Source organism: Ips typographus, linkage group LG8 (assembly GCF_016097725.1).
Source record: "Ips typographus isolate SLU linkage group LG8, UJ_Ityp_2.0, whole genome shotgun sequence".
NCBI classification, from domain to species: domain Eukaryota; kingdom Metazoa; phylum Arthropoda; class Insecta; order Coleoptera; family Curculionidae; genus Ips; species Ips typographus.
In genome coordinates, this window is record NC_138429.1 from 3,417,317 (window position 1) to 3,439,879 (window position 22,563).

The 22,563-nt window shown below is 33.1% G+C and overlaps 3 protein-coding genes across 5 annotated transcripts in view; 2 read left to right on the forward strand and 1 right to left on the reverse strand.

Moving 5' to 3' along the window:
- The window catches only part of LOC145732901 (lachesin-like), a 27,269-nt gene continuing 4,706 nt past the window's right edge, over nucleotides 1-22,563 (reverse strand). For all 3 annotated transcript variants that reach the window (XM_081985445.1, XM_081985443.1, XM_081985444.1), the window contains exons 3-10: nucleotides 22,195-22,319; nucleotides 19,142-19,349; nucleotides 10,736-10,906; nucleotides 10,366-10,494; nucleotides 6,475-6,613; nucleotides 5,588-5,736; nucleotides 1,973-2,032; nucleotides 1-1,917 (exon numbers count right to left, since the gene is read on the reverse strand). In XM_081985445.1, the coding sequence (XP_081841571.1) occupies nucleotides 1,799-1,917; nucleotides 1,973-2,032; nucleotides 5,588-5,736; nucleotides 6,475-6,613; nucleotides 10,366-10,494; nucleotides 10,736-10,906; nucleotides 19,142-19,349; nucleotides 22,195-22,319 (1,100 nt within the window). In that variant the 3' untranslated portion in view covers nucleotides 1-1,798. The remainder of the gene's footprint in view (nucleotides 1,918-1,972; nucleotides 2,033-5,587; nucleotides 5,737-6,474; nucleotides 6,614-10,365; nucleotides 10,495-10,735; nucleotides 10,907-19,141; nucleotides 19,350-22,194; nucleotides 22,320-22,563) is intronic.
- On the forward strand, nucleotides 2,170-4,036 carry LOC145732900 (uncharacterized). The gene is made up of 5 exons (XM_081985442.1): nucleotides 2,170-2,527; nucleotides 2,584-3,094; nucleotides 3,153-3,299; nucleotides 3,465-3,665; nucleotides 3,716-4,036. Exons 1-5 carry the CDS (start codon nucleotides 2,237-2,239, stop codon nucleotides 3,763-3,765), a joined length of 1,200 nt encoding a protein of 399 aa, XP_081841568.1. The 5' UTR covers nucleotides 2,170-2,236; the 3' UTR covers nucleotides 3,766-4,036.
- LOC145732898 (uncharacterized) overlaps nucleotides 19,329-22,563 on the forward strand; it is a 12,019-nt gene continuing 8,784 nt past the window's right edge. The window contains exon 1 of the mRNA XM_081985439.1: nucleotides 19,329-19,467. Within this exon, the coding sequence (XP_081841565.1) occupies nucleotides 19,455-19,467 (13 nt within the window). The 5' untranslated portion in view covers nucleotides 19,329-19,454. The remainder of the gene's footprint in view (nucleotides 19,468-22,563) is intronic.

Consider the following 22,563-nt stretch of genomic DNA (forward strand, 5'->3'; position numbering starts at 1 on the left):
AAGGATTGAAGAGCAATATATTTGAGCACTTTTGTATACAAAAAGAATCAGCATTATAGTGAACTGGTTCTTAAAGAATTCAGTTACAAATACAGGATGTCCCAAAAATGTGCGGTAAAATGCTACCACAATATTCTTGAGGCTTAAATACATGGTGGTCCATTTGATTGTAGGATACTTAAAGGGTAGAAAGTACATACAAAATAAACACCAAAGTGTCATATGAACTATGGTTGAAAAGTGCCTCCTATCGGAGCTAACGGGCCCTAAGAGAACAGTTTTTTTATCTTAATTAATGAACTAAAGTAAAATATGAAATTTGGCATGCTTGTTCATCATTTTGATATAATCATTTGGAATTTTTTTCTATTTTTTAAAATAATCTGGACAGGTACTAATTCGTTTCATTATGGATTAGCGTATAAAAATCAGTATCTGAAAAACTATGCAAAATGAAATGTTCAGATAAACTTTTCTTAGGAAAATATAAGCAGTAAAAAATAAGAAAGCTAAAAAATGGTTTTAGTGGCTCACTTTTAAGGTGCCCTAACTCCGCTAGGGGACACTTTTCGACTACAGTTTTCAAACTTTGGGGGTTTATTTTTTATGTACTTTCCACCCTTCAATTATCCTACAATCAATTTGGACCACCCTGTATAAAGATCTAAACGCAACTGCTTTAGTCCAAAAGTGGATAATGTCGCAGATACAGAGTGTCAAAAGGGGTTAGATTGTCAGTGGTAGCATTTTTTGGCATATTTTAAGGTCACCCTGTATAACCAAACGTTTATAGTCAAATTTTTACCCTTTGAGAATGACGTCAAGCAGGTGAAAAAACACGCATGTCTGGAATTAGATCACACATTTTAACCTACAAATGCTTTGAAAAATGAGTGATCATGAGAGTTTCAGTTGACATCTGGAAACTGTTTCTTTTCGTACTCAAAAAAAAGCAGCATATTTAGAATTAGCATTTGGGCCTTCTCATTGTAGCGCAGCATTTTTATACCTTTGATATTCGTTTAAATCAAAGTGACAGTAAATGTCAACGTTTTCAATTTGACAGGACGACAAAATTAACAACGTGCCTTTTTTGCTAAAATTGTTTATTTCACATGTTTGATATGCGAGAAACAAAGATGTAAAAAGATGACGTCATTCTCAAAAGGTAAAAATCCAACTATATCAATATTAGAATTTACCTGGGTAAAGTTCAGTTCAACTCAAATGGCGGTTACATCGTAATTATCTGAGTTTCTCGTTCCTTCTGATTTATCCGTTTGACAATAGGAATGAAATAAGTTATAAAAGAAAAAAATACAATAAAAATGGACATATTTAGTAAAAACAGAAAATGCATGTACTTAAAAATATTTAGCAAATGTTTTGTTCCTTAATATGATGCTTTAAAATAGGTGAGTAACATTGTTATGGATATAATCTCTGAAAAATCCTCCAACTTTCCGCCTTGTAATTTTAAGCCATACCTGACCATCCCCCATTCACTATAAAATTTCTTAAGTATATTATGTGTATAGATTTTGGTACTGGCCAGCTTTTATAACAGTTTGGATGGTGTCAATTGGGTTAAATTCTGTATTTTAGTATTCTAAACTCTAAAACCTATTAGAAAATTGGCACATTCACAGCTATATGAAAAAAAGGACGATTATATACTATAGATTTCATTTCAGTTGATTTTGTTGTGTGTGGATGATTTAAGCAGATATGTGTACGATCAAGATATGAGAGGGTTAAGTGCTGTCCTTAATTGCTACCCTTAAATACTTTTTTAAAATCATCTCAAAAATAATGTTACTATAAGAAGTAGAATTTCAAAGTGGGTCCTTGAGCTTTGTTGTGATTTGGATATTGCCATGTCTTTTGAGCTGGCTCCTCGAGCTGGTTCAGCCACACCTAAGAAAAAAAATAAGAAAATAAGTTACTTAGTATTGCTTAAAAATAATATTACCTCCTATTAGTTCCGCCTTACTGTTGAAGGAATTAATCGGATTCAGATTCATTTTTATCTCTGAAATTAAATAAATATGTATTAAACTTGAATAAAAACTTTTTATTCAACCAGTATAACAATAAAATCTAAAAGAATTTGAATGTTTGGCCTGTATCCACCTTTTTTGTAACGTCAAAAAAAATTTCCGTGTCAAAATGTCATTGCCAATTCCTAAAAACGGCAAACCCAAGAATTCTTCAAAATAACCGATTCGAACAGAAAATGAACATAGAAAATGCGACCTCTCAAAACAGTTTTCTCCGAGAAATGGTAAAAGTAAAAAAATTGCGCTTCCAAGACCAAGAAACTTGGAAGGACAGTGTACAAGTAACTCGAGATCTTTTGCAAAGATCTGAAAACTTTCGGGAGTTTAAAGCGGTGTACGAAGAAGCCCTCAATTGTAAACTGAGTGGAGATGGGCAGAAGGAAGTGCACGAAACCAAATCCGGAAGTGTGTGTAGAGTTCCTCGAATCAAACCTCATTACGTTGACACTGTAAACATCGAACTTCCCGTAAGTTTATTTGTGACACACTTATTAACGCATAATAATGAGATTTACTATTTTAGCCTCATTATGGAGGTGATAGAGCTGTACAATTGATTGAGAATAAAATTAAACCGAAAAAAGCTTCTAAAGTTAGCAAGGAGGTAACCACTGAACCTCCTGTCGAACACAAAGCAAAAAAAGTGGTCAGCTTTGCTGACACAGTAAAACTTGTAGAGAATACTGAACAAACATTATTCACTCAAACACCTAATCCAATCAAAGAGGCTAACAGAATTGAAAGACCTATCAAACCATCACGAAAAGTGATAAAGTACAAAATAAGTTGCAAACCAGCGGTCATTGCAAAACCTTTACTAAAGAAACCAAACGACACAAAAATCATGGACGCCCTTATCGATATCAATGAAAAACTACAAAAAATGCAGGAAAAGTACTTTAAAATCCCTAGAGTTCAGTACAAAAACGTAAACGACTGTTTTACCCAAAGCGGTCACGTTGAAATCCTCTACGCCAATGAAAAGTATCCAGAAAAATCGATCAACCAATTAAAATCACCAAATGTAAAACATGGTAAATGACTACTAAAAATGATCAACGGAAAACTACGATTTTGATGGTATTTTTTCAGTTTCCCAGGTTATTCTTAGTGATTCGAAAATGAAAGAGCGGATAAAGGAAATGAATGAGATGTTTCCCGAATTTCCGAAGATTGAAGACACACTCAAGGAAATTGAAAACCACTTGGACAATATTGTGAAACTTAATGATAACAGTGGTAAGTTTTCCTAAAAAAAACTTCTTCAAAATTTCAGTTTTTAATTTACTATTTTCTGCATTTTAAATTTGGATGAGTGGTCTTGGCGTTTTATTTAAACTCACGCCACCCATTTCACTTGGAAAAGTTTATTAATACTGATTTTTACATTTTTAAAAACGACAGTTGAAGAAGAGCTAACTGCAGACATTTTGAAACACATAGAACAGAACAAAGACCAGAAACTGAAATCGATACGTCATCAAATCGATGATGTGGAAGATTTTTGCGACAAATTATCGGAAATAGCTAGAGAGGACGAACTTGAAAGTGTGTCAAGTGAAAGTTCAGTGAACATCGAAAACCATCTAAACTCCACCCGAAACGGTGTGTAAGTCGATTTTTGATGATTAATTATTATATTATTAATTTTTTAGTGTCGTTACCAAAAAAAACGTTCTCCCCGAACCTACGTAAACGATGCTGACGATGATAGCAACGACGTGAATGCGCCAAGAATAATCGCAAAATCCAATTATTTGTCTAAAGAATTCAGTAGTTTGAATGGTTCACCAGCCTCGATGGTAAAAATTTTTTCCGAAAATAAGCTGGCGTTCTGGAAAGACCGAATGCGGGAAATCAAAAGGCAGAACGAGGGTCGTAGTGTGGAAAGTGTGACTAAAATATTGGATACCTTCAAGTTTTCGTTCGAAAATTCCATTTACGAACCGGTTACTAAATAAAATTGCAACTATTACCCTGTCTTAAGTTATAATAAGTGTGTAGAAATGTTTTATTTGGAAGCAGTTGTTTTTTGGTATAGCCGAAGAAAAATAGATAAATTCATAGTGTTTCATTGTGTATTTTCAAACGTTTACCTATATTTTTTCTTTGTATAGATTCACAAATTCTGCGGATTTGGAAAAGCTCTAATAAAAACAACAAAAACATCAGGTCAATGTGGTTCAAATTTGCTTGAAGTAAGTCACTATTCTAATGAGTTTTGTCAAAGGAACTAAAAGTAGTAACCTGCAAAAATTGATGATTATTGATTCCTATTTTTTTTTTATTTCAACAACACACCTGAAAGATACTAGACAGTTTTGAAGAAAAGTGTAAAAATTTGAATCTGTAGCTTTTGGTCAAATCTTTATTAAAAAGGCAATTTCTATTCAAAAGCTTCTAATTTGTCCTGTATATGAATAAAAAAATTTTTAATTTAAAACCAACTCTTTTTTTTCTACTGGGTCTTGTGAAGAATACGAATTTAGATCCAAAAACTGTTTTTTTCGGGTAGATTATGCCTTATACAGGGTGTCCCTGAAAGGTGCAGAAAAATGCTACCACAAATTCTTGAGGCTTAAATATGACGATATAACCCAACTTACCTCAGCCCAAAAGTCCTTAATTTTGTAGATACAGTAAGTGTCAAAAGTTCAATTTGGTTTTAGTTTTTCCGGCATAAGTGATTATTGTCACAAAATTTGGCTAAGAGGGTTTTTGTGGTGTGAAAAATTCAAATCAAAAAATCAAAATGTAGAGGACGCCACTTACGACACCTTGTACACATTTAAAACCAAATAACTTTTTTGGGTAACCCTGTATTTCATTTTTTAATAAAGATAGCTTGGATATTAGAGTTTTATTTAACAAACCCTGTAACTATTGCCATTGCTAATATCCCAATGATGGATCACCTTAAAAGTTACCACCCTGTATAGGACGAAAACTAACCGAAAAAAAAAATTGCACCAAAATGTTATTAGTTATTTTTTACAAGACCCGACAAACTTAAAATTGATTCTGATTCTGCAAAAACAGATTTTTTTGTCAAAACACACTAAATACTTGAGAAATAAAATCCTTGATTAAGTTTTACGTTTCAATTCGTATCTCGCTGCGGTTTTACGTCACGCCATTGTGTAATTGAAAGCCCGATAAACTGGAGGAGAAACAGAATCCGCTCTACTACAACAAAAAGTAGACAGAAAAGGAGAGAATGGAAATAAAATTTTTAATTAAATTAAGCGCAATAAAAACTTCCGGTTTTCCCATTTTTGCGGCTGGATCCGAAAATGGTCTCTCCTTAAAATATATACTGTTTTTTTTTTAATAAAAGGGGAAGAGTAAATTTGTTTTTATGTTGAGTGTTATGTACAGGAATTTTGTACAAATAGAATGTTGTAACGTTAGAACAAAAATTATAAAAAAGTCCATTCGGACAGCTCTACAAAGTCCAACAGTAAATCAAATAACGTTTTGAACAATTTTAGATATTTGACTGTATTTGAACGCAAAAATGTGCTTACCATAAAGTCTTAGAGTACCCTCAGCTTTGCCAAGTGAATTCGTCGACACGCAATTATAAGTTCCCACATCTTTGGACGAAAACTCTTTGATTTTGAGGGACATGAATACCCTGTACCCGACTCGTTCTTCGCTAACTACATATTTGGTCCTGAAAGCAAATATATAAACTTGTTGGAATAGGAACACTTTGATATTTAGCACTATGTGGCCTATTTGCTATCATTTTACATGCACGGAGCTCTATTATATTAGACACAGAAATGCATGCATATTAGGTTCAAATCGATACCGTGTACGTGTATAAGGTAATATTTGGAACGTTTGGGGTATCAATAAGCGATAAATAGTCCAATTATTCATGGGGGTGCTTTTAGATAGACCGATGGATTAATAACAGAGTTAACTTTCTATACCCGTCGTGTTTTCGTTTCACGATAATCTACTGAAATTTGATTAGTAACACAGCAATTTGTCATACACCATATTTGATTGTTGATCCAAGTTTGTTCTTACAAAACTTATCGATATTGCCATTTTTTTTAGAATTACTTTGATCAAGTAATTTTAGACATAATAAGGTCCGTAAGCGTCACATTGTTTCTTTAAGAAAGTAATTTAAAAATTCATATAAAAGGGATCAACGTTAAAAGAACTAACAGCTAAAATGTGGAGACAGTTTGCCATAAACTTTCCTGTGCGAGTTACCCAGTTGCATCGCCTGGACGCTTTCTGGTGAATTATTAATAACATTTATTTTACTAAATTCTACTTTAGTTAAAACCATGCCGAACACAACTAAACAACACACAGACACTCTTAAACTGCTAGACTTACGTTATAACGTATTAATGATTGTTAATTGAAGTTAATTTTGGCATTATCTTACCCATTTAGCAGCATTTCACTTCGGTTTTTGACCCAATAATTAATGGTGTTTGGAAATGCTTCCACGTAGCATTCTAATAAGACGTCCGTATTTACGGGGGCCCCAAGTAGTTGATTTGGAACTTTTATAGTTGGCGAAACTGCAAAATTGTGAAACTAGTTAGCTCATATATAGTCCGTCCTAGGGCTAATGGCAGTGACGTAATAATTGTCGTTTCTTTTCCGTTACATGTCAAGTTATTTACGAATTTCTTGATTTAGTTTTTGTTTTGTGTAGTTGTATTTGTTATTTTGATATTACAAAAACAATTATTTTCATTTTGTGTCATTTTGACAGCAGTATCATGTTTTAATTGACTAGTACCAAAATGGCGGCGGTTATCCAGTAAACCACGCAGACAGTCACAGAAAAACTAATTTTTAGGTACATTTTTGTGCACTTTTTCAAAAAATTCTCTTTAACTTTTTCTATATAGACAAAAAAGTTAATGAATGACGTTAACCAGACCAAGCTAAGTTATACCGTTTGGCCGCTAGAGTGCGTCAAAGTTGATTATATTTTTTCGGATATTTTCATGAATATCTCGAAAACGGTTTGTGTTCGAGGTGTGACATTTTTACCACATATACACCCCGATTTGATGGGAGGCAACTTTTACTAAATATGACATTTTTTCTGTCCAGCGTACCGTTTAACTTTGAAAAATAAAAAAACTGAATTTTTGACATTTTTTACGGGGGATACCCCACGAAAGTATAGAAATGTGACGTAGAATATCATTTGGCCAAAATGGACGTCAGATTCGTGTCCCCCAGTTTGAAATTAGTAAAAAAGGCCACTTTGATTGAGCAAAATTTAGTATGGCCGCTGTTAGTATAGTAGACTCAAAAATCTCAAATTTGAGTCAAAGTTTCGTTCAACTTTTCCAAAAAATCGTCCATAAGACAAAAGAAAGATAATGAACTATCACATCAATGGGGCTATCACGTGACTAGCTCTAGTTTTTTCACTCTAGTTTTTACTACAAATGCACCTCGTTGGATGTCTGGTACAACAAAAGCACAGCTTTTTACACCACTGGAAAGAAACCCTCAAGCCAACAGCCACAAAATATTAAAGAAAATCTTAAGAACTAATCAAAGACAGAAGTGAATTTCTGAACGTCTTCACTGCTACTTTTCCTGGGACAGAAAGTACATATTAGTTGGTCTAGGGCTAAACAATTCAATTTATTTTTCCATTTAACGAATATTAAAATTTAATTCTCTTAATCCTCTATTAAAATTCTCCTTAATAATACTGCTGGTGTACAAGACTTAAACACAGAAACTTTCAGCAAGTTGGCTTAATGACATTCAACTTCTCCAGTTAAGATAGAGTTTGCTAATTTGAACCCATAATACGCCCTGTTTCGACTCGATAGAACAATCCTATGAGATTTGATCGTTTTAGCAATTATTACTATCGTTCTGATAGAAAGTTTTAAATTGCTTTCAGTAGAAAACGTTTTAAAACACTGTAAAACGACAATATTCCAAACACACATTGAAAAGCCCGTAACTTTAGCGTGATGGCCCTATAAGCCTGGTAATGGAATTTTAAATTCCGGATATGCTCGTCCCTTTAAATGCCTACGACAACAACTGGGCCAGAATTAAAATATAATCAATCGGAGAACAAAACCGGTCTGTTTTCATTACTATTCAATTAGCACCAAGTACTGTGGAAAATTGAATCTTGATGAACTTTAAGCAAGAAAGTTTAAGTTAGTTATTATACTGTGGTGGTTCACGCAAAGCAGATGTTTATTATACTCCAGTTTCGTGAACCAGAGGGGCATATTATGGTTTTCTCGGAGTTTTGTTGCTCGACTTGATTAGCTAGTTGTATACAACTAGTTCACCAAAATGTGCTTATATGGATTGTTATCACTACGTCAACGATTAAGAACACCTTAAGGAGTGAAAAGTGTCGGAGGTTCCTTGGTATAAATATGCCCTTTGCTGTGCATTGGAACCTTTATGGAGCAAAATAAAAATTTGCTAAAATTGTACTTTTCGAAAAATCGTAGCTCTTTTATTTGAATTCGCAGGAAATTCGTTCCAACGCCAACCGAAAATCTCTAAAACTTAGTTAGAGTCTAAAAACTAGTTTTTGCCCATTTTTTGACAGAACTATCCACCGGCTCACGTATCATTTGAGGGTAGTGGGAATCCCTTACACTTAGGAACAGTGTAAGGGATAGTAGGAATAGGAACAAACTGCACAAAAGTGGAAATTTCGAATTTTAAAAAATTAGTTTTTGTCAATTTTTTTTTAAAAAGAATGAATTGCGGCGGTTTCTGGTGTACCACCCTGTATATTATAGTTATTGTTGATCTCGCCCCTCAAAGCCTACTTAAGCCCCTTGTTGCATAGTTGTAAAGTATCACAAATTGTTAATAAGTAAGTTAACTCAGAAGAGTAGACCAGAATTAAACTTTGCTGAATTAATAGGAGGATGGTGGGAAGAAACTTTAAATGGAAAAACTGGAGTGTTTCCTGACAATTATGTTAAGCCCTATGACAAGAATAAAGTGGTTTTAAGGAACAAACAAGATGCTACTAGGTACCCTTTAATTTCTAGTTTAAGCTTATAGTATTGAATAAATGCCAATATTTAAGAATTAGGCAATGCAGAGTGGTATACAGTTACACTCAGGAACATGAAGATGAGCTTTCCTTGAAAACTGGACAGCTGATTAAGGTAATTGGGGAGGAAGAAGAGGGATGGTGGAGGGGGATTTTGAACGGCAAAGAGGGAGTTTTTCCCTCCAATTTTGTGGAAGAGATTAGGCTTCCCAACAATGTACTTCAGCCCAAACCTAGTGCACGTTTGGACCTTACCAAAACTAAGGGTACAGCTCCTGCCTTGCCTGCTAAACCAGGTAAAGAAATTAGTATCAAAAGATTATTATTACTCTTCGAATTAAAACCTCAGTTAGGGTTTTCAGGACACAGGTAATTAAAAATTCAATATTGCACCGACTTTTCACGAGTTTCACGGAAAACAACTAGTATAATATCTTTTTCCACTAGATAAATAAACTTTTAAGGATAATTGACTCGTAAAAAGTGAGCAAAGACGTCAATTTGCTTTGAAAATAGTCCCAGAAGCTCGACGTTTCCGGTTTGCAATTTTTCTTATTGATGGTTCCGTTAATTGCCAAACTTCACTTCCTCGAAACTTTCCCGTTACATACTAACGGTTTAATAAAAGATAATTAAAGTTTTGCACTTAGTCTATTTTGTTGAAAGACGTTATAATTTGATTTTTATGTTCGTCTTAATTGTCACATTAACGAGATGAGAATTCTATTTGTGTTAATTAATAATCAACAACAGTTTTTCCTGTAATACGATTCAAGCCATATACATTTTTACCAGTAAATGCCTGAGGTATTATAAAAGTCATTAGTGTCACAGTTAAGCCCGTCATCTTTCCAAATTTTAATTGCGATTGATTAAAACAGCCCTTTTTCATTAGAATTTTCAATTTGTAAGGGCTTAAAATGCGTCTTCTCGACAAAAATAACGAGTGGTTGGAACAAGGCCATAATCAGATTACTACTAAATATAACTAGAGTGTTCTAAACGTGACAGTTGTATCACTCCCTAGTACATCTGGTTAATGCATTATTTACATGATTGCTCATTCTAATAATCCCAATTAGTAACCCCTACTGAGACAATGGAATTTCATTGATAACATTGTCCCTTGACGAGCACAATTTTGCCTCATCAATCAATCACTCTATATAGTTAATTTCAGGAGTCTACAACATGTAATTCCTACGTCACACAGTGTTGAATTGGCTGAGATTTTGTACTAATAAAATAAAGGTAACTTACAATTGACGTATAAAGAGACTCGTTTGCTAACTGCAGGAGGTACGTCATTGCTGGCGATACAATAGTAAGTGCCCATTTGGGTTCTGTCCACTTTCCAAAAGTTCAAACTGCTTCCATTGTAAGTTTCAACTGAAAGAAAAAATATTTTTTATTTATTTATCACGTATATCAAGGTAAAATGTGAGTTTCATAATGATATTTGTTGCTTTTGCTAAATATAAAGCTTTTTTATTTATCAAGTGAAATACAGGGACACACCCTGTTGTCGTGGGTCGTTCTGATGACAGTGGCGTCACTATTTTTCATCAATTCGTTCACAAACAAGATCAAATGTTACATTTTCATTGTATAATTGAGTAAATCCACTAACCTTTCGAAAAGTTTATAAAACTTTTTCTAATGAAAATAGACTCTCCGTTCTCCTTTCTCCAAGTGATTCGTGGGGGCGGATGGCCGGCGGCTCTGCACCAAAGTGTAGCGTTTTCTCCCTCTGATACGGATAAATCTCCGCTCGTATCCTCATTAAGAATATCCGGAGGTACTGTAATTTTTTAAATTACGAAATTACGTTCTAGTTCAAACGAAAATACTCTAGGTTGGCTTTACATGATACATTACAAACGATCACTTTCATTTCAAAGTTAATTAGTGCGATATATCTTTGTCATATTAAGAGACACGTCAAAAATGATTGGTATATCCGAAACAAATGACGACAGTCCAATTCTGATTGAAAGTGTCCACCCTGTATATGTGACCAAAAAGAATATTAAACTCTTTCTGTCATTTTACAAAATTAAAAAGCTGAACAAACAATTTTTGTTAAGTCAAAGAGACACTTAGTTGCGAAACAGCTTTTGATGTATTTTATTTAATTATTTTCAACGGAAAAACAAAGTTTAGTACTATTTTGGTTCGGAATGATAAAAACAATTTCATGGTAGAACATCAGCCTTAACTGGCATTAAAAATTTGAGGCAAAGCCTTATTAAATATTTCATAATGCCGTAAAAGGAGTATTAGAACCGTCCGGGGATTTTATACCACCAATCTTTAATAAAATATGGAAAAACATCGGCCCGCTTTTTTTTCGCCTCCTTTAAGACTTTTCCAAGTGAATAACTTTGCAAAGAGGCTTTGAGGGATGGACTGATATTAAAAAATCCCATTGGAAAACAATATTAATTGGTTATATAATATGCAGAACAACGTAAAACCAGTTTTTTGTAAACCGCGAAACGACACAAATGAACGTCAAATCAAAGCATATTTGACAATTTTTTAAGACTTTGTAATACCTACAACAACTGGAAATAAAGTTGCATGATTATTTTTTAAATTGCAAGGTTATTTACCGGTAAGAAAAAGTATATAAATGAAGAATAAGAAAAGGCATATAAAGGGTGTTTTACAAAAAAATGTAATAGTTTTGTGTCATTAATAAAACTAATTGATTAAACCTGTTAAACTGGCAGCAGTTAATCATGAGTGTCAGATAAAAAAACGGTAAAATAAAGGCATAATATTTGGCTAAAAAATGACTTTACGACACGAAAATTCCATTTTCCAAGACGATTTCCATATCGAACGTTTTGTGAGTTTTGGATTCCGCAACCGTCCTGAATGTTGAAAATCATAAACCGAATCTATGTGTAAACCACGAATATTTTAGCATACAAAAATATTTAAGGTGAACTTGAAATATCAAGTGACTTTTTCCGATATAAAACATTATGAATTGCCAAAGGTGTTACCACTTGTTATTGATTCCGATAAATTGAAAAGTAATTTGTTATTTCCACACTGTGCCGTTAGGTTATATTGATTGCTCAATAAGTAGAACGATTCAATGTCTATCGGCACTATTTTCATAAAAGTGTCACAATGATTTAGTGAGTCGTTAAAAAAATACGTAAAAAGAAAGAAAAGGCGATTTTTCTACCTTGAACGACGCTCAGAATAGACACATTCGAGTCAGAATTCATTTTCTTAAGTTTTTTTATATGGATAGTTTCACCTTACACTATAACCAATACCAGTAAAGTAAATATTTAACTTAAATATTTAACTTTATTTTGTCCGTGACTGTCGTTTCAAACTGTATTTCTGTCAGTTCAATTTTTGACACCGCTTCTCTCTCTGGCTGTACCAAATTTTGTTGCATTTTCTCAGGTTACTAGATAGGAAGTTTAATGAGGATTCCAAAAATGTTCTTAAAAGAGTCACTTTCTCACTCCAAGTAGGTTTTACAGGCGATTTTGTCCCTGACTGTCCTTTCAAACTGTGTTTCTGGCAGTTCAAACTTTGACACTCCTTTTCTCGCTGACTGTATCAAATTTTTTAACGTTTTTTCAGGTTATTGGATAGGAAATTTAATGAGGATTCCAAAAATGTGCTTAAAACAGTCATTTTCTCACTCCAAGTAGGTTTTACAGGCGATTTTGTACCTGACTGTCCTTTCAAACTGTGTTTCTGGCAGTTTAAACTTTGGCACTCCTTTTCTCGCTGACTGTACCAAATTTTTTAACGTTTTTTTTCAGGTTATTGGATAGGAAATTTAATGAGGATTCCAAAAATGTTCTTAAAACAGTCACTTTCTCACTCTAAGTAGGTTTTATAGGCGATTTTGTCCATGACTGTCCTTTCAAACTGTGTTTCTGGCAGTTCAAATTTTGGCACTCCTTTTCTCGCTGACTGTACCGAATTTTTTAACGTTTTTTCAGGTTATTGGATAGGAAATTTAATGAGGACTCCAAAAATGTGCTTAAAACAGTAATTTTCTCAGTCCAAGCGGGTTTGACAAGCAATATTGTCTCTGTCAAACTGTGCTCAAAAGTTGCTTAAATCATAGTTTAGAATTGTTTTCTTGCACGTGATTCTGAGATTTCTGACAGTGGTCACGTGACTGTCTATCTAAATTATCCTCCAAATACCACGTGATATCTGTGACTAATGTCAAAACTGTCAACATTTGCCTAGAATTTGCAAGAATTACAGTTTAACACAGTTTTCAAAACAAGACGTGTTTCTGAGATTTATTACAGTTATTTTGACAATTGGCAGTTGGTAAATGTAAATTACAAATTGTTTAAATAATAATGTCTTCACATTCGTGTCATTTTTCTCATCCCTCCAAGGTCCAAGAATCATTTTGTCAGAAAAGTTTTACTTTAATTATTTTATTATTGATAAACCAAAATCTCTAAAACAATAAGTACTAACTAATCAAAAGAGCCTTTTATTCAGTCGTTATTTTTCAGGATTTTATTTTGACAATATTGACCAAAAATTAGATTAATTACAGCCATGACAGGAAAATGATTGTGGGGTCTACTGACCTTCAATTAGACCCATAAATTTACTGGTAAAATTGGTAAATTTTCCTTTTACTTTACCTTTACTAGGTTTTTACTAATAACAAGTATCACCTGGACTAAGCCATTCTGTAAACTGTCATTACTGTAAAATTTAAGGTCTTAAACTGTCATTTAATGGTAGCATCTGCTTGTCATAGATACGAATAACAATTTCCAAATTTTGAAATTTTAAGCAATATTATTTTTATCACCTATTATATTTAGCTATCCCTAGATGTACTGATAGTACTTTTATTTCAGAATAATTTTATACCAAAGATAATTTGTATAGAAACCGTGACGAGTATAAAGGTAACTGTTGTTTCAGCTTGAATAATTTTGTTATATTAAATACAGTGCGTTTTTTTTAACGCGCAACATAGGATTTTACGTGTTAAATTTTTAAGCTTATGTTGGACCATGTTATTTTGGAACTACAGGTATAAAACTTGGAAGATGTGTCTTCAGTACCATGAAGCTTAAGTAAGACCACCAATTCGGTCTAAAAAGTGTTTACAAATTAGCAAAAAGTCATCTTTTTTGGAACATATTTTATCTTTCCATATTCCCTGTATGTATGTTTACCTGCTATCTGCCCTGTCAGTATCAAAAACAACACCTACCATACATACAGGGAGTATAAATCTTTTCGAAAGAAGATGACTTTTTGCTAGTTTGTGAACACTTTTTAGACCGAATTGGTGGTTGTACTTAAGCTTCAGGGTACTAAAGACACACTTGTCAAGTTTTACACCTGTAGTTCCAAAATAACATGGTCTAACATGGGCTTAAAAATTTAACACGTGAAATCCTATGTTGCGCGTTAAAAAAAACGCACTGTATAATGTAATGTATGTTACGAAGCAAAACAAGAATATCACCCTCTAAATTAATGTCGCTTAAAATGAAAGCCATTGTTTCAACAAATTCAAAGCTGTATTGTTCTATAAATGGCGATGGATACCATTGTGGCTCTTTGTTTCGACTTTTCATGCAGATTTTGAACCTAACTGAAGTTTAAACCCTTTATTTTTCAGAGATGATGGTTGTAATATCAAAGGGTTGAATTTGTCCAGACCTAAAATAGTAATTTATAATTTATGATAGGACAGAAACCGCTTAAATCTTTGAACTGTAGTGTAGCAATTTTTTAATAAATTTCTATTACTTATTCTAATTTTTTTTTTTTCAAAAAATTACATAAAAATTGGGTGTTCATACTCCATAAATTCAAAGGTTCATCCATTAATCTTGCAGCTGGTAGAAAACGGGAAAAATCCTCAAAAAATGTACGAGAGAATCATTATCAGCAACCGGTGCTGCTGAGGATAATTTGTAATGTCTCCCCACTTTGAATGTACAGGATTAAATATAAAATCCCCTCGAAAACGAGACAAAAATGTACATGGCGGTAGTGAATAATAAAGTATTCAGACGTGAGCAAACGAAATTTATTTTTCCGCTTCCAGTTTTCTTTGCAGCATAAATTATGCACCAACTATTAAAGGATGAAACATTACACGACACTCTCATGTATATAATTTTTCTCAAACACGAAAAAGAACTTATTTTTGTACAAGCATGTTTGTTAGGATTTAAACTACAAGAAATTTGATACTTTTCATTAAAATTTGAGTCTGTACCATTGAACTTAACCTATAAATTTATAAGGTGAATTTAAAATTATCGACTTGCTGCAAGACGCTTTACTAAACTTTGCTCTTATTCGAGCTCCGTGAATCTTCCCCCATCAAAAGTGGGGTTTTAGCTAGTTAATAATATAAGAAAGGCTTAACTTGAGAAAGGAAATTGCCTAGTTAGAAGGATATAAGACGTCAAACTCGAAAGTCTGTACACTCCCCTACTTTGTTCAGTTTATACTCATAAGATATTTAGTTAGCTCTGCTCTAAATTAGAACAAGTTAAAATAGACGCCTAATGAATATTTGAACACCCCGTAGAAGTTAGACACTGTTAAAATGTGGTAGAAAGTTTGAAAACTATTGCTATTGTTTTATAGTATATCATGTATATTCTACTATTATCCTAAAGCTAGTGAGATATGACAAAGTCGATTTTCAAAACGTTACGTGATTAGCTTAGTAAATGATTGCCTTAGTATTAGCTTAGACTGAAGTAAATTTGACAGTCAGACGTGTTTCATTTTTAGAAATTTACCGGAAAATGACTTCATGTTTAAATGAAAATTTTTTCTTGATAGGGAAAACAACTGTCAAACTTGTCATTGCTATTGTCAAACTTATCATGCATTCTAATGAGATAATTTAAGACATTATAACCGCCATTTGCACCGTCGTACTTTAAGCATTGCTTAAGTTAAGTGTGGTTTAGAATGTGACTTTTTTCACCTGAATTGTTACAGTCTGACCCACACTTAAATTATGCTCGGCTTACAAAACGACGGTGCAAACGGGGGTAAATGATTAAAAGTAAAAAAACAAATTATTTTTGAATTTTTAGATTTTTTCCGGAAAAATTACCGAAAACTTTTTAAAAAATGTTGTGTAACTAACCTCAACACTTTTCAAAATAATATGAATTTTGAAAAAAATATTATTTATAAATGTATCCCTTCTGGACAACACATTCCCAGTATAATCTTTCGGTAGTGTGACATTTCTACTATATTGAACCACCATGTACTGTCAAAATAACAGAGTTATGGGCTGTCACAGTAAAAATTGTCAAAATCAAATAACTCAGTTTTAACAGTAAATAACTCACTTATTTGACGTTTTAGGTAATAACGCTATACAGGGTGGTCAAAAGAAAATTTCAAGGGCTACAAATTGGTAATAATTGTCAAAATAACCGAGTTATTGACAATACACTGTAGTGGTTTACAGGGCGATTCAATGAATTTTTAACATCCTTGTAACTTGTTTAATTTTCATTTCATATAAAAAATACCAAATATGAATCTTGTAGTTATTTGCATATACTTTATTCCTAGATAATCCATCAGTATACAGAGTGTCCCAAATTTGAGCAACAAACTTATAATTTTTTAATCGATTTTTGAAATCTACGTCAAATTCTAGGCCTATTTGATGTACAATGTTTGAACTTTTCCATAAAATCGTATATGACTCGCTTATTTGAAACACCCTGTATAAACACACCGTATAACAAAAGAAAGCTAATGAACGGAGCTATCACGTGACGATGAGCGGGCACGGCTAAGTTGCCCCGTATAGCCGCTAGATGGTGTGAAAGTTGACTCTCGTTTTTTGCAGTTTGTGCACAATATCTCAGGAACGTTTCAGGTTAGAGGTCTAAAATTTTCTGGAAAAATTTCCGGAAATTTTGCTTCCCTGCGTGTGAAAATGCCCTGAATAGTCACGTGACAGGTAAACGTAAAAGTTCAAAGTGGTGGTAAACATATTAATTACGTCATCTTTTTACATCTTTGTTTCTCGCATATCAAACATATGACATGAGCAATTTTAGTAAAAAAGTCACGTGGTTGACTTTGTCATCCTGAAATCAGAATCAAATCTACTATTTTGACGTTTAAAAATGTAATATGTCGCCCCTAAGAAAAAAGAAAGTTGATGATGACGTCAAATCCGAAACCGTCATAGTATAGTTGATAAAAATTGGCAATGAAAATGTTTTTGCGGTTTTGGGATATATCTGCAAATAAGGTTAGAAATAAATAAAAACAAAAAATCAAAATTTCAGTTTTTTTCGGATATCTTTGGAAGTGCTAGAAAAATCGAAATTTTTAAAACGGTATTTGGGATAACTTTGAATTGAGCAACTTTGCCTCAATTTAAACTTTCTCGTATCTCTTATAGTTTTCGAGATCTCCTTGTGAGGGTCGAGTTTGAATTACCCTGTATATGTTCTGAGCCTGACTGTCAATATCACGTTGCTACTTCAAATTGTTACAACCGGCAACAGGTTTCCTACCAAAGGCAACCTTGTCCCTTCTTGTTAAATGGCCGTTTTTTGCCCAAATAAGCTGCTTTTTTTGGCAGAAGAAGAAACAGTTTTAAGATGGCATCCCGATTCCACTGTGTGAATAGTAAAGCATCACGGGCTTTCAATGTAAGTTTTGCTACTCTACCGAATAAAAAAAGTTGAAATTCAAGCTGACTACTCCTATTTCACCATCATTTCCAAGAAAATGTCCGTCAGTAATGTATTCTACCTTGTTATGTAAGAAAGGAAATTATTGGACCGAATTGGAGAACAATTTAAAACTTGCAGGTCCATTTCTGCCTTGCAAATGTGGTGCAAAATATTGGTTTTAAATGGAAATAGACCAGTAACTATTTTTTCTACTCCTACAGATTGATTAATTCTTGAACAGTTTAGAGAATGGATAAGTAGGCAATTATTGTCACTGGCTGAATGAATATGAAATCTTAGACTTTTCCGCAACTGTGAGATATGTGTGAGATATAAAACAGACTAAACACAGACAATGTTTAACGTGCAATCAAAATTCCTCGATTTTTTGGAAAAGTGCGCCAAAATTTAGTACAAATTTAGTACAATCAAAATGTCCCATTTTCACTAATTTTGCTTAAATGCTCCTTATTCAAAAAATTAATTGAAAAACACTTGCTAAGTGTTCAATACAACAAAAGGTACAAAATAATAGAAGGTTTTTCCACTTAGTTATCTCGAAACTAAAACTATACAGAAACCTCGATGGGTAATTACAACCACGTTTCGATGGGGCAAAAACTTTTCAATTGAACCCATTCAATTTCTCTTCGAAAACTGTTTTCGCACTCGATGTGACACGTGCCATAAATCAAACCAAAAAACTTGGAAATAAATTCGTCGGAACGAAAATTTCCGATTTCGGTGCATTTCCACGTGTACGTCTACGAAATTTCATGGCGCAAATGTGGAAAAGAAGCAGAAAGACCTGTGTTTCGTCGCCGTTCTAATAAATCAATGAGGATTACTCGAGTATGTGTCGTTTATGTGGCTGACGGTTGTTTTGTAATGCTTTTCTCTTGTCAACCAGTTGATAACAACCTTTAAAGGTTAAGTCAGTTCTTAGAAAGTTAACAGTGACAAAATGTCAGGGCACTATTGGTTAGCAGAAGGATGAATGTGTGTTAACATATGTTTGGAAGCACCATTTAGCAATAAATAAATATTATACCAAATCAGTGTTTGTAAAATATTAAGCTGCAGTAATTAGATAAAATATTGTAATGATGGAGAAATTAAAATTGCACTAGTCGTGAATTTCATATTATTCGCAATAATGTTTTCGGTCCTGTTCATGCAAGGATTTAAATTATTAACACGTTTATGTGTTAACTCAACAATCCGGTAAAATAACGAGATAATTCTAACTTTACCCTGTTAATTTTGTTCGTTATAATTAGGGTACTAATTATTATAGATATTACTGTAAAAATTGCTGATACCTTTAACATCCAAACAGGCTTGTTGAGTTTTAACAGTATTGTTGCTGGCTTCACAAAGATAGCAGCCTCTATCCGTTGCTTTCACTTGTTTAATGCGCATTTGCCAAGTCGAAAAGTTGTCGTGAGACACGTAAATCCTGTTATTGTGCGTGACCACTTTAGTTCCTATACTCAATATCGTCTGATCTTCTGCTCGCACCCATGCGACCTGAAAATATATTGGAATTAGGGTGGTATCAAACGATCCTTACAAAGTACGTGAAAAACCAGCAGTATTCAACAAAGAACTCACGAAATAGTAAAGAAATCCAATATGTTCGTTCAAGGTAAATTGAATGTATATAGAATTTAGAATTTGTGTTTGTAATGTCTAGTATAGTGGCAAGTAAGTAGAATGACAGACATTAAAATGTTACCAAAAAATCCTGTTTAGTAAAAGGAACGATTTTTGTCTTCTGCAATGTGAAAACCCTTGTCATGTCAACATGTCAACATGTCATGGATAATTTATTATGGATTTTAGTTGTAGTATTCAATTGCTATACGTCATAAACATTGCTTATCTTTTGGGCCATTCAAATTCAGGAAGAAGCCAACTTTTGGGCAGTGTTTAAATTGAAAGTGTATACCTACTTATTCAAATTGAAGTTTGATGTAATCATAGCAATTAGTGACTTATTTGAGAATTAAGCAAAGAGAAGAAGCTTTTAGAAGAAGAAATTAATGTGAATTTGATAAAATATATAAGATATTTCACATCACAATTTTCTTACCATTGTCCGGCATCAAATCATTTAATTACATCAGAACTTTTGAGGCTGAATCAGACACATTTAAGAAGCCTATTAATTACCTTGCCAAATCATCATTATTGACCATATATCCCAAAAAAAACTTTGCTGGTTGCCTAACAAGAATGGATCTACCAAGAAAGTTCAAAAAACAATGTAAACAATGACATTAAATCAACTTTGTGATCTTAATGCTGCAAAATCAGCAGAAATTTCATAATTTTCTATATTCTATATTACAAAATGCTATAGAAAAATTAACCACAGAAATGGTGAGATTTAAAAACTCGATTTCGGAAAAATTTTAGCAACAAGAACGTAAATAAATAAAAAGATGATAAATGAACGTATAGGAGCAAAGTTAAAAAAATAGCCGAAGCGGCCAACGGAACAAGAAATTGGCCATAACAAGGCAAAAACGGGCATTAACACGTTTTTGTTCCACAAACAAGGGCTTAATGGAATACGCAGGAAGGCAACTTTGATCGTTTTTTCAGGCCTTAATAAGGACCTGGAGGTTTTTGGGATTGCTTTTTAAGAGTCGAGATGCGTGTTTCTGATATAATGAACTCAGTCGGTTATTTTCCAGTTTATTACAACTCAATTTATTGTTGTATCCTAAGCAATTATAAATGAAAATGAGAAAACTATATTGTTTTGAAAAAAAACATTCTAAGAATCTCACATGTTTTGCATGCAATAAATGCTTTTTTTGTCGGCTAAACATTTTGAGGTTAGGAATTTTAAAAAGTTGAAAAACACCAACAACTACAAACAGAAGAAATAAAAACTTAATTTAGGGTTGTTTAAGTTTATTAATTAGTTTTGTTATTGCGAGAACTTCGTAGAATTTAAGGTTTTTCTTCACCAAACTGGAAAACTTGCAACATTTGGTGGTAAACAAAGACGGAAAGTTCCAATCAAACTTTGGCTTGAGAACAACAACCACATTCAATTTAAATTATATGGAAAAAACATCACAGATAGGTGCATTCAAACTAGTCATTAACAGCCCAATACCAACGTTTCAAGAATTATTCCATAAAATTTGCAAGAAAGGAAAGGCAATGTGTGTATCCTGGGGACTATTAAATCCTAAAGCAGTGTTTTAACTTATAACAGAATTGTTGGTGTTTTAAGAACTTGCTTCTTGGTTTTGTGATATAGATTGCTTATTTATTTCCTTTTGTAAATTTACCCAGCATTAAATACATATCAATTTGGTTTTGTTGGGTGATTTATTTAACATGTTTTTTCAATTTCAGTTCAATTTATTGTAAGAGCAGGTAGGTACCTCAGTTAAAGAAATTATCTAATTTTATGATTGTTTATGAAGAAAACTAGAAGATTTTATTTGTATATTTCATAATGTGTAAATAATACAATTAAAATAGTAATTTAACCTGCTATCTGATGGAAAAGTATTTAACAGTAGCACCATCTGTTTCTACGGATCTGTTCATCTGTAAGATACGGCAAAATTTAAAAGGGCTAATTCTGCAAAATAATGGCATTTGATCAAATTTATGTATTAAGTAACTTGTATCTTTCTAATATTACCTGAAACTTATTAGAAATTTGTTTTTTCAACACTCTGCATATGGATTTTGACAACACCATTATAACCATAGCTTCAAACACCTTTTGTTTAGAGTCTTTTAGAGCAATAGATAATGGGACTTTTTAAATTTGGACCCTTTCAAAGCCTGATAAGCAAACTCCAGATTAGGCGAATAAAGGTACCTTAAACATAAGCTATTTAGTATTAGCAGCTTATTAATACCTCTACCAGAGTCCTTTTTATAGTATTAGGTAAATCACCTTGTCAGCTTCTGCTAAATACACCTAATACTCTATATCCATGTTTCTTCGAGAACCACTGGCTTGACTAAACTTGGTTTTTGTAGTGTTCTTGTAAAAACTGTTCTTGGGAGTAAGTAAATACCTATATGGGCTGTTTCCTTGTGACAGTGTTTTCTATTAGAAAAGGCATCTTTTTCTGTTCCACAAACTCTAGTCCCTTCAAAATGTTTCACTGGGCCCCTTGATAGTTGTAAAGTGTATTAAGAAGGTGGCATTTTCAAAACTGACTACCGAAACACACACACATTATCTAGTCTCACACGTAGTATCGCAGTTAAAAACAAGTTAAAACAAAATACTCCTTAAAATATTGTAAAATTTACATCAAAAATAAAAAATGCCTCTTAACTTACAAGACAACACACGCCATACATATTATATTAACTAATAAATCATTACCGTATTTACGTTGTATTTTCCTGTTGAATTAACTTCACAGTTAAAAATGGCTTCACGTCCTGCAGCAATACTAATATTGCCTATGGGTATAGTGTCGTCGGTTTTCATTAAAGGTACCCATCTATCTGAAAAAGAGTTATTAAAAATTAATTTTCTAAAAATTTGCGTATTGGAGAAAAATGACAATTAACTCGAATCTGGCGAATGGGTGATAATGAGCGGCAAAGTTAAATTAACTCGTATATTGTGAGCGAGCAGGTGTTTTAACTTGTTTGCAAAACTGCCAGGCGACATGCTCAAGAGAATTAGTTTAGAGAGAGTGTACCGCGGTGTAGAATCGAAAACAGTTGGTAAATTGCTTTTATGTTG

Excerpts from the sequence above, each read along its gene's own strand:
- LOC145732900 (XM_081985442.1), top strand. The coding sequence starts at position 2,237 with ATGAACATAGAAAATGCGACCTCTCAAAACAGTTTTCTCCGAGAAATG. Across the intron at positions 2,528-2,583 it reads CTGTAAACATCGAACTTCCC|CCTCATTATGGAGGTGATAG; the intron begins GTAAGTTTATTT and ends TTACTATTTTAG. Across the intron at positions 3,300-3,464 it reads GAAACTTAATGATAACAGTG|TTGAAGAAGAGCTAACTGCA; the intron begins GTAAGTTTTCCT and ends TAAAAACGACAG.